Source organism: Pelophylax lessonae (assembly GCF_965119305.1).
Source record: "Pelophylax lessonae genome assembly, chromosome: 6".
In the NCBI taxonomy this organism is placed as follows: Eukaryota; Metazoa; Chordata; class Amphibia; order Anura; family Ranidae; genus Pelophylax; species Pelophylax lessonae.
The window spans coordinates 303,521,577-303,539,323 of record NC_138773.1 but is presented as its reverse complement, the minus strand read 5'-3'; the positions used below and the strand labels follow the sequence as shown (position 1 = coordinate 303,539,323).

Genomic DNA, 17,747 nt, shown 5'->3' with positions numbered 1-17,747 from the left:
ACAGTTTGCTCAACATGTTTCGCCTTCTCGGTGAAAGCTTCGTCTGGAGCTTAATAATTGTTTTGTCTGTATAAAAACATAAGTAATTTTGAGGAGACAAAATGTATTATTTAATACATATTCCATAAATGAGAATAATGCATTTTATATGTGATATACAATGTCAATGTAAAAGAAAACGCATTTAACACATATGATATTACTGTTCTAGCCAGCAGGGGGGGGGCCCGGTGGGAAGGCAAGAGGACAGCCATTGGGACACATGTGGGGACACACACCGTATGAAATAGGTAACACTATTTTTTAGGCATCAGTATATATAAATGATAAAGAAAACATATCTGTATAGGATATGAACATACCTGTACAGTGTATATTCTGAACTTTTTTGGTACTGTAACGAGGAGGACTAAAAGACGGTCACTGAGCTCATAAATGGGGGAGCCGATGTTCACAAGGAGTATAAATACAAACGTTCCTGTATGTTTGTATCTGGGTTGGATATAGAAAGTGCGCTAGTTATAATATGTCAAACCATTATCGGTAGGAAATAGCCACACCCGGTGCATGTTGATACACAGATAGGTGTTTGTTTAATAAAAAGCAATTTTATGAAAATTTAGTGCCCGAAATCCTTGTCTCCCAACCTTTCCATATCCAATTTCTGTATAATAAATCCCCCTCAAAAAACGAGACAAAGCTCCGAGTTGAGGGTAAAACAGGAACAACTTTTATTGGAAGAACACAGCACACTTTTATACAGAATTTGGAACATCCTTCCCCCAACAACCGCTTTCCCATTGGTCAATTGCACAGTACCTGCAGTTCCCCATAAGGTCCTCTCCAGCCATGCAAATGAGGGCTTGAAAATGAGTCAGCAGTGATTGGTCAGATAGCTTGACCAGAAGGACTGCCATGTGCAAGGAGACAGAAGCCCCCAGGGGGCAATCAATGTACACAACAGCCAGACACAGAACAATGGTTCCCTAACGAGCCCTCAATACACATTACTCTGAGTGTCAATACATCTCTTAGCAGACAGCAGGCAAGTTCATTAGCACACCCGACAATAGGTAAATGGAGAGCCACCTTAGACAGTCCGTCTCCTTATTTAACTTCCTGGAATGACCATATTAGGAGTGCACTTCCTGTGCCTTACAGTGTATAGGAATAAAATAGATCTCCATATTTCCTGAGAGATATTGGTAATGCATATACGGTCCCATTTTAAATAGTCCAAACCATATTCTCAGTGTACACCACCCTCCCGGTCACCCTGCATCCATAAAAGATGCAGGGTGACTTAAACATAAGAAAGCCACACAAGGCTGGACATGGGGCCTCCCAACCTCTTTAAAGGAATGTGGGGTCTACAACCCCCATGCCCAAAGTGACTGCTGTCACACCCAGTGGCGAGATTGGTCTCGTCACAGGCGCCACCCGGCGCCGACGTGTCACCGCGCATGTGCCGCATGCCCAGGAATAGCCGAACATGTACGGGCTTTCCCGAGCATCGGCGGCGCATTCGCGGTGACGTTTTGGCGCCGGGCGGCGCGATTTTTAAATCAAAGGCGCCTCACCGAAAGGTAAGTGAGACTCCTCCGCAGCCCCTGCATTTCCTCATGCAATACTGCAAGCATGGTACAGGACATTCTCCTGTACCATGCCCGCAGCACTGCATCTCCTGTGCCATGCCTGTACATACTGTGCCATGCCTATACCTACTGTGCCATGCCTGTACATACTGTGCCATGCTGGTACATACTGTGCCATGCCTATACCATCACCTGTGCTATGCCTATACCATCTCCTGTACCATGACCTGTGCCATGCCTGTACCATGACCTGTGCAATGCCTGTACCATGACCTGTACCGTGCCTGTACCATCACCTGTGCCATGCCTGTAGCATGACCTGTGCCATGCCTATACCATGACCTGCGCCATCTCCTGTACCATGCCCGCAGCCCCTGTTTTGTGTCTCGTGGACCAGTTGGGTCCAGTAGCTGCTGCATTTCCCACCCTAGGCTTATACTCGAGTCAATAAGTTTTCCCACTTTTTTGTGGTAAAATTAGGGGCCTCGGCTTATATTCGGGTCGACTTATACTCGAGTATATACGGTACCTGACACGTGACTATTGCTGTCACAAGGGATGTTTACATTCCTTGTGACAGCAATAAAAGTGATAAAAAAAAAATGAAAGGGACAGTGATAAAAGGAAAAAAAAAATATATAAGAAAAAAAAAAGTAAAGCGCCCCATCCCTCCGTGCTAGCACGCAGAAACAAACGTATACGTAAATCACGCCTGCAAATGTAAACCGTGTTCAAACCACACATGTGAGGTATTGCCGCAATGGTTAGAGCGAGAGCAATAATTCTAGCACTAGTCCTCCTCTGAAAGTCTAAGCTGGTAACCGTTAAAAATTTTTAAAGCGTCACCTATGAAGATTGTTTTGGTATCGTAGTTTGTCGCCATTTCACAAGTGTGCACAATTTTAAAGCATGACATAGAACAGGAAGCGGCCATCCCCAAACTGTTCCCACAAAGATGGGAGCATGAAATTGTCCAAAATATCTTGGTATGCTGACGCCTTAAGTGGAACTAAGGGGCCAAGCCCAACCCCTGAAAAAGAACCCCACACTATAATCCCCCTCCACCAAATGATTTGGACCAGTGCACAAAGCAAAGTCCATAAATACATGGATGAGTGAGTTTGGGGTGGAGGAGTCCTGACCTCAAGACGATAGAACACCTTTGCGATGAATTAGTGCAGAGACTGGGAGCCAAGCCTTCTCTCCAACATCAGTGCCTGACCTCACAAATGCACTTCTAAATTAGAAGAATGCCCAAACATTCCCATAGACACACTCCTAAACCTTGTGGACAGCCTTCCCAGAAGAGTTGAAGCTGTTATAGCTGCAAAGGGTGGGCCAACTCAATATTGAACCCTATGGACTATGACTGGGGTGCCATTAAAGTTCATAAGCACATAAAGGCAAGTGTCCCAATACTTTTGGCAAATACTTTTGTATATATTTATTTACATTTTTTTAAATTTTTTAGCTATCTTGGAGAAAGGAACAGGACCTGCTGGGACTTGTAGTTCCTTGTCAGCTGCAGGGGTGGTTTACAAAGTAAGGCAGCCTCATCTTGTGCCTTGTGTGGTTAAACATCGAAAGTCAAACGGAAAGCTAAATCATGACGGCAGCAAAAATGAGAAGAAGCCCTTTGTACTGTCTTCTTGGTAATCTTACTTAATACTGTGCCTTTAGTGCCGAGCCGGTGACCCTGGTCTGAGTCCAAACACCCTGTTTAGGGACCGGAGCAATGTCCACCTCTTCACTCCACGAGGACACAGCTGCTGCCTGGGAACGTGGCATTGCTGGATATTAATAGCTCTGCCTGTTCATAGTCAATGACAAACATGGCACATGGTAACCAGGATTTAGGCCCCTTTCACATCTGTGCGACCTGAAAGTCGCACGACTGACGTAACTTGCAGCAAAGCCTGTGTAATATTGAGGTCTATGGACCTCAAGTCGCATCAATGTTGGACCAAAGTAGTGCAGGGACTAGTTTGAAGTCACTGCGACTTGAAGTCGCACAGATATGAACGGTACTCATTGGAAATCATGGAGTACGACTTGTCATTCGACTTTACAATTTCAATTTGCAGGATAAGTGTGAAAGGGGCCTTAAAGCTATTATTATGATTATTATTAGTAAAGGATTTAAAGGCATTGTTTAACCTCCCTGGGGGTAATCCTAAGTGTGACTCGGGGGTTAATTTTCAGTGCCAAAAGCTGTAACCCACGAGCCACATTCGGGGTTACCCTGTAGTGAAACTTACCTTGTCCCTGCGATCCCCTGATGTCCTCCCGCTGTGTCCTCCGGTCGATGCCGTCATCCGTCTTCCAGGTCCCCTTCCCTGCGAGCACCTTTGGGGTGAATTAGAACAGAGACTGCAAGCCAGGCCTTCTCATCCAACATCAGCGCCTGACCTTACAAATGCACTTCTGGAAGAATGGTCAAACATTCCCATACATAGACACACTCCTAAACCTTGTGGACGGCCTTCCCAGAAGAGTTGAAGCTGTTATAGCTGCAAAGGGTGGGCCAACTCAATATTAAACCTTACAGACTAAGACTGGGATGCCATTAGGGTTCCGTTCACATGTCAGCGTAGAGATATCGTGGGCAGAATCACCGCGATTCTGCCCGCGATCCGGAAATCATTGCAAATCGCAGGACGTCTGTGCGTTGCCCATGATTTGCAATAGCACCCCAAACGCTGTGCGATGTTGCCGCGGTTTCCGCCTGCCAAATCACTGTAACATTGCGCAAAAAAAAAATCACGGGACGCATGACACCCAAAAAAGGTACAAGAGCTTCTTTGGGGTGCCATGCGCCCCGCGATTTTTTTTGCGCGATGGTACCGCGATTCGGCAGGCGGAAACCGCGGCAACATCGCATAGTGTTTGGGGTGCCATTGCAAATCACGGGCAACGCACAGGCGTCCCGCGATTTGCAATGATTTCCGGATCGTGGGCAGAACCGCGGTGATTCTGCCCGCGATATCTACGCTGACATGTGAACGGAGCCTAAAGTTCATGTGTGTGTAAAGGCAGGCGTCCCAATACTTTTTTAAGTAAAAAAAGGTGCCTGCTATCAAATTGTTGCCTTTGTAAGGTGTGACTCCATATAAAAAAGCTTTAACCACTTCTGGACCGGAAGGATTTTCCCCCTTAATGACCAGGTCCTATTTTGCAATTCTGCACTGTGTTACTTTAACGGACAATTGCGCGGTCATGCGACGCTGTACCCAAACAAAATTGACGTCCTTTTTTCCCCACAAATAGAGCTTTCTTTTGGTATTTGATCACCTGTGCGATTTTTATTTTATACGCTATAAACAAAAAAAGAAGAGCGTCAATTTTGAAACAAAAACAATATTTTTCACATTCTGCTATATAACATTCTCCCAAAAAAAATATTTAGAAATCAAAATTTTTTAACATTTTAGGCCAATTTGTTTTCTGCTACATATTTTTGATAAAATCGCAATTAGAGTATTTTAAATTGGTTTGCGCAAAAGTTATCGCGTCTACAAACTACGGGAAAGATTTATGTCATTTTTATTTTTTTTTACTAATAATGGTAGCGATCTGCGATTTTTTGCTGGACTGCGACATTGCGGTGGATAGATCGGACCCCTAACTGACATTTTTGACACTTTTGGGGGGACCAGTGACATTACTACAGTAATCAGTGCTAAAAATATGCACTGTTACTGTAATAATGACACTGGCAGGGAAGGGGTTAACCCTATGCGTGATTAATGGGTTAAATGTGAGCCTAGCGGAGTGATTCTAACTGTGGGGGGGCGTGGCTTGTGAAATGACCATAGAGACATGTGATCCTATATAGAAGAATCACATGAGCTCTGTGATCATTTCAGGGAGAATGACGGTCGGCTGTGTTTACAACAGCTGACCGTTCTTCTCTCTCAGCGGGGAACGATCGCGGGTGTCAGGCGGCACCCAGAGCCTCCTGACCCGTGCATTGGCCTCCCCGCTGCCGGGTGGGGGCGGGAGCGCGCCGCCGGTGGCGCACGCTCGCCCCCTAGCTTTCCATGCCTTTCCTACGTCGGTTTGCGCAGGAGAGCCACAATGCCGCGGTAAATGGGCGGCGGGTGGTCAGGAAGTGGTTAAAGATGAACTCCAGGCAAAACCGTTTTTTTTCTTATATTTAAACAGGGGGAAGGGTTTTTACTGCTAACTGCTCTTGCTCAGAGATTTCCCTGTTTCAGAGACAGAAGAGGAATAAAATCCCTGTCTGCTGAGAAATCACTTTGAAAAACACACCCCTAGCATTTCTGGCCCTGCCCATCTTGAGTAAGGGCAGATGATTCATGTAGCATTTACTTCCTGTAATCCATCTGCCCTTAGCTCAGGCATGCATGCAGGAGGGTGTGCTTGGCTGAGAAAACTCCTCCTGAGGACTCCTGGAATGTATGACATCATGTGCCTAGGCCTAGAAACCAGGAAATAACTGAAGTAATGTAAAAAAATAAAAAAAGTAAATATAAAATACCTTCCTATTTATTTATTAACATTAGCAGCATAACGATTAAAAATAGTCAATGTTGATTGAGTGAAGTTCCACTTTAAGGCCCCATTCACACAGGGGAGTGTGTCGGTGGACTCCATTTTTCTCAGCGGGGGATCAGTCCGCCAATCCCCGCTGAGCAGGCGGATGGCAGCTGTGTGCGTAGACGGAGCTGTCAGGTCCCCATTCTTCTCTATGGGGGAATCGGATGAGAACGGACCGTCTGTCCGTTCTCATCCGATCCGATCCGCCAGACGAATGGAAAATAGGGTTTCCATCCGTCCGGATTTGACGGATCGGATGTCACCAGACATGTTTCCGCTGGCATCCGATGCCCCATAGAAATGCATGGGGTGACCGTTCAGATCCGCCTGAAAAAAGGACAGGCAGATCTGAACGGTCCGCTTGTGTGAAAGGGGCATAAAATGGAAGTAATGTCTATTTTTGCACTTTTACCCACAGGTAAGCCTATAATAAGGCTTACCTGTAGGGACCCTGAATATCTCCTAAGCCTGCACTGTTTAGGAAATATTCACACTACATGCAGCCAGTGATGTCATCGGCGCAAGCGCTCTGAAGGGACGGCATACCCATGACATCCCGTCAAGGCCTCGTGCTGGGGTCCGCGACTCCCGGGCGCATGCGCAGGAGTGACGTCATTGCAGCACAGCCAGTCAGAGGGCCAGAGCACGTGAACCCGGATGAAGATGGAATCCCTGTCAGTGGTGACAGCGCTCTGCGGGAGAGCTTTGTTCTAAGGTTAGCATTTCATAATGTGCTAGTATGTGATGCATTTACCTTGCATGGTTAAAAAAAAAAGAAGAAGTGTAGTTTACTACGAATTTAAACTCTCAACTTTCTGTAATGTCCTTTTTATATTGTTTGTTTTCTCTGTGTTTCTTGGGTTTTTAACTCTTTTTTATTTTACTTTTCAGGGCAAGTCGTTGGTTTGTACTCCAGATTCGACGTCATAGTGAGTATTATAAATTCAGTAATTTAAAGTGTTTCACGAAAAAAGAGTGTGAGTTAAAGTGGTTGTAAAGCCCCACATATACCCAGTAAAGTGACTGTCCTCAGAAGATACACAGAGATAATACAAATCCTCCTACATACGTTGTACCTGTTTATCTGCAGTCTTCTCTTCTCTACATCCGTTCAAAGTACTGAATTTATAAAGCTTGTCTCAGAGTTCCGAAAAAAGGGGGAGGAGAGCTGAAGTTACACTCTGCAGAGCTTGGTGAGGAGTAGGGATGCACCGATCTGATATTCGGATCGGATATCGGCGCCGATATGGCCATTTTAGATGGATCGGGGGATCGGTAACATTGACCGATCCACGGGCCGATCCGGGTTTTGCTTAGTAACGGCTCAGCCATCCCTTACTAGGTGCAGTAGTAGTATGGGATGGGAGCCGCTACTTCCTGTATAGGTCCGGCTCACAGGCGGAGTGATATCAGATGCACTCCGCCTGTGAATGGAGGAGCCATACACATAAAGCAGCGGCTTTGCTCTGTACTGCAGCCGCTTTCTTTGTGTGTAAGTCCGGATCGGTTCCGGTATCGGTATCGGCGATTTCACAACGCCCGATATCGGGTCCAAAAAAGCCGGATTGGTGCATCCCTAGTGAGGAGAGCTCTGAGAGCTGATTGGAGGGAAGAGACCCCCCCCCCCCCCCCCAATCGGCAATCAGCCAGAGGTACCTCTCCTGTCACCTTTTTATCTCTTGGTGTCAGGAAAACTTGTGAGAAGCGATTCCTGTTTTTAGCAAAGGAACAAAGCAGCAGACAGAAATGACACTTTGTGCTCTGGATTGAGACAAGTACACAATGTAGAGGGATATGCTTTGTTCATATTCCATATCTGACTTTAAGTTAATGAAAACTGTAGCATATTCATCTCTGAGACAGATGTAGAGCTCTGCCGCCAGTGTTAACAATATCACCAAGCATTGGATGGTGATTGTTATTTTTTTTCAATCAATGATTTGTTTTATATTGCAGCACTTGGCAGCACAAAAGATCTATAACAACTTGGACATAACAGTGGGCGAGGCTTTACGGCGGCGTAGCTTGTGCCTGGAAGGTGTCCTGATGTGTTACCCCCATGAGTCCCTGGAGACAGTGATAGACCGCATAGTAAAGGAGCAGGTACTGAATGTAATCCTGAGTGGAATGTGGTTTCTCTGCAGACAATGCTTCTTCAGGGAATGTAGAGAGTGTATCTTTGGGAATTTATGTCTATTAAGCCCAAAAAATTATTGTATGGTCAGGTACTGACCTCACAAAGACACCTGGCTTGCCACCGGTGTTTCAGTTCATCCCGAAATGGATCCGTAGGGTTTTGGTCAGGGCTTTGTGCAGGCCACTCTAGTTCCTCCACACCAAACTCGTCAAACCATGTATTTATATAGATGATGGTTGAGAAGAAGTTGTTTGTTCCTTTTCTTCCCAAAGGTGTTTAGTAATGGCACTTTTCCACTGCAAGTACCGGCTCGGCTCTATTGGGCTCTACTCGGCTCTGCTCGGCCCTGCTTGGCCCGGTTTGCTTTTCCACTGCTGGTACCGCATGGTACGTTGTTGGAACGGTTCGGTACGGTATGGTTTGCTTTTCCACTAAAGTAGTACTAAAGTTAAGTGGGTGGGATGTGGGTGGGATAACAATGATTATCTGACCAATCAGTGGCTAGTAGTAACTGCATGCAAAGGATTGTGGGATATGGTACCGGGTATGGTACCTCTTGGAACCAAAATCGAGGTGGTACTGTTTTTGAGAGCCGTACCGTCCGGTTCCATGCAGTGGAAAAGCACCGCCGTACCGTACCGAACCGTTCCTACACCGTACCATGCGGTACCAGCAGTGGAAAAGCACAAAAGTGAGCCGAACCGTTTGGATCCATGCAGTGGAAAAGCGCCATAAGGTTAAGGTCAGTGCTTTGTGAAAGCCACTCAATTTCCTCTACACCAAACTCATCAAACCATGTTTTTATGGAGCTGGCCACTCGAGTTCCTCCACACCAAACTTGTTGGACATCCCAATTCAAAACCATGAGCATTCATTTAAGTTATCCACTCGGTTGCAGCTATAAGGCTCCATGTGCACGGGACGTTGTTAAAAGTCCCTTTGAATGCTGGAATTTTTAGGACGTTTGAAACGTCCGTTCGGTCGCGTTTGTACCCGCGTTTAGCGGGCGTTTAGCGGCGTTTGCGGGTGTTTGCGTTTAGAAGCGTTCCTAGAGGTCAAAAAAATTATTCCCCTTTAAAATGGAAAAACGTGAACGCTAAACGCGGGTCATCGCGTTCAGATGCGTTCGGACGTGTTCAGACGCGTTCAGACGCGTTTGTGCGTTTGAAACGCCGGGAAACACACGTTCGAACGCAAATAATTGCGTTCTAAAAACAGTCCCTGAACGCAACTGCCTGCAAATGACTGTAAACGACCTGGTGTACATGGACAGATAAGATAAAATGTAGATGGGTTCAGGGGCTTCTGAAAAAAACGCCCAACTGCTCCTAAACGGCCATTTCCAGCGTCCCGTGTACATGGAGCCTAACAGTCCCCACTCTTCTAGGAAGGCTTTCAACAAGATTTTGGAGTGTTTATAGGGGGATTTGTGCTCATTCTGCCAAAGGAGCATTTGTGAGGTCAGGTAGTGATGTTGGATTGGGACACAAGCAATGTTCCAGTTCACCCAAAGGTGTCCACTGTCCAGTAGAATTGAGGTCAGACCACTCAAGTTCCTCCGCACCAAACACGTCAAACCATGTCATTATGGAGTTGGCTTTGTACACTGGAGGCCCAGTCATGCTCAAACAGAAAAGAGCCTTCCCCAAACAATTCTGCACAATTTTGTAAAATGTCTTTGTATGCGGTTGCCTTACCTTTTAGGGTTGTCCACAAGCTTTTGACTATATAGTATAAGTTCTAAAGTGTTTTTTTTTTAATCCTTTTTTAATTTGCCTGGCTGGTGATCCTGCTATGAAGGTCATTGTTCAGGCTCCTCCTGACATGGGGTGACAACTGATTCCCAGTTGTGCTGTTGTTTTGCCCCACCCTGTTACATAGACCCCTAAAAGTTAAACCCCTGACAGGTTCTCTTTCCTCTCAGAGACTCATCACTCTCCAGTGTGCCTATTATAACCGGCTCCTACCAGAGGCTTAACTAGAACCTTCAGGGCCCCCGATGCAAGAAACCACGAAGGGCCCTCCAGACCCCTGGCCGGGGCCCTTCCCTTCAAGCCCGGGGCTCTTCCCACTAATCCTGGGGCTCTTTAATCTCATTGCATGGCCTTTTATTATGGTCCCGCATCAGGATCCTTTCACAAGTTCTGCAGTGGGCCCCCTTCCTGCAATCTTGGGGCCTCCCCACAGTGGTGAAATGCCAGGGCCCGGTCGCAAGTGTGACCTTTGAGATCCTAGAAGTTCACCCACTGGTTTGCTACCGGGCCCCCTGGAGCATGGGGCCCGGTAGCGATTGCAACCCCTGTAGTTACGCCCCTGGCTCCTACCATCCCTGATAAATGTGTATTTATTTTATATTACAGAAATTAGAACAGGAGGAACTGGAACACCTAAAGATTGTCAGGAACACCCAAAACACTTAGATGGACAGGAATCAGGAATTGTGTCAGGGAGTATTCAACCCACCATATAACTAAAAAAAAAAAAAAATATATATATATATATATATAAACATAAAATAGATCTAAATATAAAAATAAAAACATAAACCTGATAAATAGACCAAATAATAATTTGTGGGTTGCTGCATGCACAAAATTCACACAATTTATAAATTATAATAAAAGTGTTCCGCACTAATACCTTATAGTGCATTTGTGTAATTAAAAGGAATCTGCAGAACAAGGAGGGAACAATCTCAGCCACTACAAGCCCAGTGTGTAATAGGTGTAGCCTGGAGTTGGGCTGAGGCTGTTATCACCCATTACATGCTGGGCTTTTATATTGTGCGGTGGCTGAGATTTTTCCCTCCTTGTTCTGCGGATTACATGGAGTCAGTGGGGACTCCTAGCCTGACCTGCACCCTCAGTGGTATACACCAAATGGGGGCATAGGTGTGTGCAGCCTATTTCATTAGGGTGTGCACCCCAAAGCCCAAACACAAATCCGTGTGTGTCTATACTGATGGTGCCAGTAGGGTAGAGATTGGTGTCTGTAGTTTTATTGTTACTTTTTATTCTTTTTTCCAACTTTTTTTTGTTGTTAGCCTAGTTAGAGAGCTTTGGTGAAATATCAGGGGTCTAAACAGGGGGAATCTGCACCACAAGGGGTGATTAGGGTGTGCCCAGGCACACCTGGCACACCCTGTGCGCACGCCTATGAATGGGGGACATAGATGCCCGAGGGGAGACCATAAAGTCAGGACTTCTGCTAAATCAGAAGTAGTGTTATTTTTTTTATCTCGATAATTCCAGAAATAATCTCGCTCCAGGCAGACTTCTGGATATCTTCTACCAACCACAGAAAAAGGCTTCCCCAGAAGATCAATCAGTGCAAGACAGTGGCACATCCTGTTGTTTTTCTTTGCCAATCAACTTTTGGTGGCTGTACGATACATCAAGCATACTGCCTCACCACTGAACCCTTACTCCCTTTTTTGTTTTTTGCATATCACCACCAGCAGACCCTCACCACCAAAACCAAAACCCTACTAGTATCAGTATTGTACGGTTCTACATACACTCACCGGCCAAGGTACACCTGTTCAATCGCTTGGTAACACAAATTGCTAATTAGCCAATCACAACTCAATGCATTTAGGCATCTAGACATAGTGAAGACAACTTGCTGAAGTTCAAACCAAGCATCAGAATAGGGAAGAACAGGGGGGGGGGGGACTGGGCCAGGGAGCAGGGTGGCAATTGCCCTCCGGGCCACTCTGATGCTCTGTAAAAATGCTGCACCACTTCTGCCACAGACATGCCTAAAGGATTCCTTGTGAAGAGAAGTAAAAAGTCTCTGCCACTGACCTACTGAGTGTGGGATAAAGACAAGGACAGAGCGCAGGCCTCCCCCCAGCATGGATGGTGTAAGCTGTGTCTGAGCAGAGGCCGGTTCCATGCCCCACTGGAGACTCTCCTCTGGCCAGCCCCAACCGAGCTGCCCCAGCGACCCCCCCCCCAACCGCCCCTGCTGGCCAGGTCGGGAAACCGGATTTGGCCGGTGAGTAGAGAGTACCCGGAGCGGAGCTTCAGCCTGAATTGGGGGCTAGGAGGAGGCCTGGAAGAGAGAGAGTGGGAGGGGGACAGAGTCGCTGCATCATGGGCCTTTGGATTGTACTTGCCCCCTGGGTTGAAAGTTGCCAGTCTGCCCCTGGGGAAGAAAGGGGATTTAAGTGACTTTGAATGTGGCATGGTTGTTGGTGCCAAACGAGCTAGTGTGAGTATTTAAAAAACTGCTGCTCTACTGGTCATCTCTCGGGTTTACAGAGAACCGTCCAAAAAAGAGGAAATATTCGGTGAGCAATGGTTGTGTGAAGGAAAATTACTTGTTGATGTCAGAGGAGAATGGGCAGACAAGATGATAGAAGGGAAACGATAACTCAAATAACCACTTTTTACAACCAAGGTATGCAGAATACCATCTCTGAATGCACAACACATTGAACTTTGATGGGCTACAGCAGCAGAAGACCACACCGGGTGCCACTCCTGTCAGCTAAGAACAGGAAACTGAGGCTACAATTCACACAGGATCACCAAAATTGGACAAAAGGAGATTGGAAAACGTTGCCTAGTCTGATGAGTCTCGATTTCAGCTGCAACATTCAGATGGTAGGGTCAGAATTTGGCGTTAACAACATGAAAGCATGGATCCATCCTGCCTTGTATCAATGGTTCAGGCTGGTGGTGTAATTTTTTTTTTTTTACATAGTAGGTGAGGTTGAATAAAGACAATAGTTCATCCAGTTCAACCTGTGTAGGTGTGTGTGGCTGTAATCATCTCACATACCCCTGAATGTTCTGATCCTTGAGATGTAAGTCTAAGAGTCTTTTGAAAGCCACCATACTACCCGCAGAAACCACCTCTTGTGGTAGAGAATTCCACAATCTTGTTGCCCTAATAGTAAAGAACCCCCCGCGTTGCCTGAGGTTAAAAGGCTTCTCCTCTAATCGCATTGTATGCCCTCGAGTCCTCATGCAATCCCTTCGAATGAACAGCTTTTTTTCTAAGCTGGGATCCCCATTAAGATATTTATAAATTGCTATCATGTCTCCCCTCAGACGTCTCTTCTCCAGGGAGAATAAATCGAGCGATTGCAGACGCTCTTCATAGTCAAGGTCCTCCAATCCCCTAATTAGTTTAGTTGCCCTTCTCTGGACTCTCTCCAGCTCCAACACATCCCTCCTGAGGACTGGCGACAAGTAATGGTGTGGGGGATATTTTCTTGGCACACTTTGGGCCCCTTCGTACCAACTGAGCATCGTTTAAACACCACGGCCTACCTGAGTATTGTTGCTGACCATGTCCATCCCTTTATGACTACAGTGTCCCCATCTTCTGATGGCTCCTTCCAGCAGGATAATGCACCATGTCACAAAGCTCCAATCATCTCACCACTGGTTTCTTCAACATGACAATGAGGTCACTGTACTCTAATGGCCTCCACACTCACCAGATCTCAATCCAGGTCACTGTACTCCAATGGCTTCCACACTCACCAGATCTCAATCCGATAGAGCACCTTTGGAATGTGGTGGAGATTGGCATCATGGATGTGCAGCCGACAAATCTGCAGCAAATGCGTGATCCTATCATGTCACTATGGACCAAAATCTCTGAGGAATGTTTCCAGCAAAAGGGGGTCCAACCTGCTACTAGCAAGGTGTACCTAATAAAGTGGCCGGTGTGCATATACTGTATACCCATTTACTTTCCATGTACAGAGTTTTCTGTGGAGATGACGGTAGCTGTTCGGTGTCCACAGAATTTAGCTGAACGTTGTATCAGGTTGGGTGAGTTTAATAACCGTTTTCCATTTTACGTGTCTATCTAACTCTTGTATTTCCTTACAGGTTCATCGGTTTGTACTGGTGGATGAAGAACGCCGACCCCGTGGGATTGTGTCCCTGTCGGACATCCTTCAGGCCCTGGTTTTAACCCCCGCAGGTATTGATGCCCTTAATTCCTAACCCTGGGAAGGCTCTTTTCTACCTTCACCCTGCACCTCCTCCTCCTCTCTAAGGCTCAGGTATGCAGGAGAACAGTGTGAGAAATGTCTGCACAGCTGAAACCTGCACTTTGTACCCAGACCTTTTCTGCTGCCTCCGAGAGTTTTTTTGTGCCTTGCCTACGTTTTTGCTTTCCTCTGCTGCTCTCTGAGGTGCCCTGGGTTCAACTGCTCCCCTACCACAAACACGCAACTGTCTTGTTTTACTTTTCTGTCTATTGTAAACTTTATCTTACAAATAGACATTGGGCAGAATGTGTGAGTAATGCATGCCCTGTATTGTCTCCCTTTAAAGAAGTCTATATAAATGCCCAAGGCTTGACCGGGGAATAAAAGTAGCCTGGGCATATATAGAGAAGCCGCCATGTTTGTTCCCCCTGCCAGCTCAACATTGCAAAGTCAGCAAATATTTCAGCAGGACAGATTGTAACAATGTATCTCCATTGCTTCTGATAAATGATAGGCCAAGTGAAGGCTTTGCAGGACTAATACATACTAACATAGAAGCTCAAATAAGCTCCCGAAGCTCTGGTATGGTGGAAAGAAGAGAGTGCCAGTCTGTGACGATTGGTCCAGTTTTGGCACTTTTCCACTGCAAGTACCGGTTCGGCCCTGCTTGGCCCAGTTTGCTTTTCCACTGCTGGTACCGCATGGTACGGTGTTGGAACGGTTCGGTACGGTACGGTATGGTTTGCTTTTCCACTAAAGTAGTACTAAAGTTGAGTGGGTGGGATAACAACGGGGTGGGTGGGATTCTCTGACCAATCAGTGGCTAGTAGTGACTGCATGCAAATGCAGGGGATATGGTACCGGGTATGGTACCTCTTGGAACCACAATCGAGGTGGTACTGTTTTTGAGAGCTGTACCGTTCGGTTCCATGCAGTGGAAAAGCGCCGCCGTACCGTACCGAACCGAACCGTTCCTACACCATACCATGCGGTACCAGCAGTGGAAAAGCACAAAAGCGAGCCGAACCGTTCGGTTCCATGCAGTGGAAAAGCGCCATTAGATTTTTATTGGGGTTGCACAGATAATGATATTGGTATCTATCAGAATACCGCTATCAGATTCTGCAACCGGAAGTGACGTTCAAACGTTCCAATAGGTTTCCCAATGTGACAGAACACGAAGCAAAGGCGGACATCTTCTTACACCCACGCAAGTCTTGAATTTTACACAGCTGTCTTCCCCGCATTTCCAGCAGCTCTCTCCCCCTAGCCTCCAGCAGTTCATGCCATCCACTATTTGGTTGAACTAGATGGACTTGTGTCTTTTTTCAACCTGACTAACTATGAAACCAGCCAGTGCTTATGGACTCATCTGATCATGACATGCCTTTTGTAAGTGTAGTACTATTTGTATTAATAAACCGACTTACTACACTATATTGGGCTCCCTGGCACCTTTCTCCTCCTTTTCCATTTGTTTCAGATTGCGGTGTGGGAAAGCCAATGCAATTCGGACAGGAATCGCACCACATTCCTGTTCAAATAACATGCAATTTTTTTGCAGTGCAATTTGAGCCCATTCAATTTTGTATGGGCTGAAGTCGCTAATGCAAAGGTATCGATATTTGTTATTGGCGAGTACTTGACCAAAATTATTGGTACTCGTACTTGGCAGTAAAAAAAAAAAAAAAGTATCGGTGCAACCGTAATTTTTATTCGTCAACAGGATATAGAGCCATAGGCAACGCGTTTCAGTCTTTAAAGCCCCTCTTCTTCAAGGCTTTTAAGAGTTGACACTGGATAGGTGATTAGATGAAATGGTGGAACACAGAGGTTCTACTTGTAAACTTCAGAAACAATAAAGATCACCAATTTATGCGCTGATCCAAAATTCACATCACAGTGGGCTGATAATCCTATAAGGACAAAGCTACCACTGCCAGGACGTTGCAGCTCTCCTATATCTCCACATAGAGACATAGGAGAGCTGTGGACATAGGAGAGCCGTGGGAATAGGAGAGCTGTGGACATAAGAGAGTCACTGCTGGCAGGAGGGAGCAGGGGGAGCTAGGCTTCTGAGTACCTCTGCTGTGTCAGCATTGGTCATCAGATGATGGGAGTAAAACCCATTTTCGCTATTGGCATTTAGCATTTATTGATTGATTCATCATACCTGATAAAATGACTACATTCAGGGTAGTTTTGAATCAGACACAAAACTCAGAAACATTGTTATCTTTCGCTGCACTGCATGCAATGTTTAGTGTTGGCGCACTGTGTAAACTCTGCATCCCTCAGTGATGACATCACTTCTTTATGTCACACTGAAATGTCTTTGCTTTCTGGAATTACTTCCTGGCTTCTGAGAGTTTTTAATAGGAATGTATAGTTGTTGTGTATATATATATATATATATTTTTTTTTTTTCTTTCTTTATTATAGTTAGGACTGAAAAAAGCAAAAACATTTTTTAGTCACAAAAAAAATGTTAATTGTCACGTTAATATTACATAATCTTCTATTCATCCACCAGGTGGAGCTCTGGTCTTCTTTTCACACTATTATCATGATTACTTTTTTGCTGTGCTGAAGACCATAGTTTTCAGAACTTAATCCGAGCAGTGACTCTTCTCTTATCGAGGGCTCTGTTTGAGGGTTTAATCAGACAAAGGGAGCTGCAAAGCAAGCTTTATTACTGTACGATTTAGTTAACACATAATGGTATGGGAACCTTTTTCGACATACTGTGTGTTTTTTTTTTTTGCCACACAAAGATTGTACACAAAAAGTAAAAAAGATATAAAACGGCTTAAAACATACACACTTTAGGCTTCTTTCACACTGATCCGCGTTGCATATGCGCTTTTGCCGTGATTTTACAGCATTTGCAGTGCGGTTTTTAAAGTACATGTGACTCAAAAACTGCACCAAAAATGCATCGTGGGTGCAGTTTTTCATTGCTTTCAATTGGAAGGTGCGGTTTTCTTAACTCCCCAAAAATGCTGCAAGCACCGCCCCAGAGTGAACACATTTAATGATTTTAAAGCATTTTTCGTGAGCTTTTCAGGAGCTTTTTGTAATTGCAAAAGCGCTTGAAAAACTCAGTGTGAAAGCAGCCTAAGGGTCTTTTCACATGAGCAGTCGGCTCGGCGGACTCGCTCCGCTGATTCCCGCTGAGCAGGCGGATGACAGGTCACAGTCCTGCTCTCCCCTATGGGGAAATCGGGTGAAAACGGACCACCTGTCCGTTTTCGCCCGATCTTTCCGATCCGATCCTCCAGATGGATGAAAAATAGGGTCACCATCCGCCTGGATTTGGCGGACAGGATCGGATTGGATAGCAGCGGGTTTCAGTAGACATGTCTCCGCTGACATCCGCCGCTCCATAGGGCTGCATGGAGGGTCTGATCAGATCTGCCTGACAAACTGACAGGTGGACCTGATCGGAAAGCCCGTATGAAAGGGGCCTTAAGCCTCGTACACACGTACCGAATGTCGG

The 17,747-nt window shown here is 45.8% G+C and overlaps 1 protein-coding gene across 3 annotated transcripts in view; it reads left to right on the top strand.

The window, feature by feature from the left end:
* PRKAG3 (protein kinase AMP-activated non-catalytic subunit gamma 3) overlaps positions 1-17,747 on the top strand; it is a 90,351-nt gene that overhangs the window by 60,944 nt on the left and 11,660 nt on the right. For 2 of the 3 annotated variants that reach the window (XM_082261958.1, XM_082261960.1), the window contains 3 exons: positions 7,047-7,084; positions 8,112-8,258; positions 14,145-14,238. In XM_082261958.1, coding sequence (XP_082118084.1) covers positions 7,047-7,084; positions 8,112-8,258; positions 14,145-14,238 — 279 coding nt within the window. Of the gene's footprint in view, positions 1-7,046; positions 7,085-8,111; positions 8,259-14,144; positions 14,305-17,747 lie in introns of those variants that run through there. The other variant, XM_082261959.1, reaches the window with a different exon arrangement.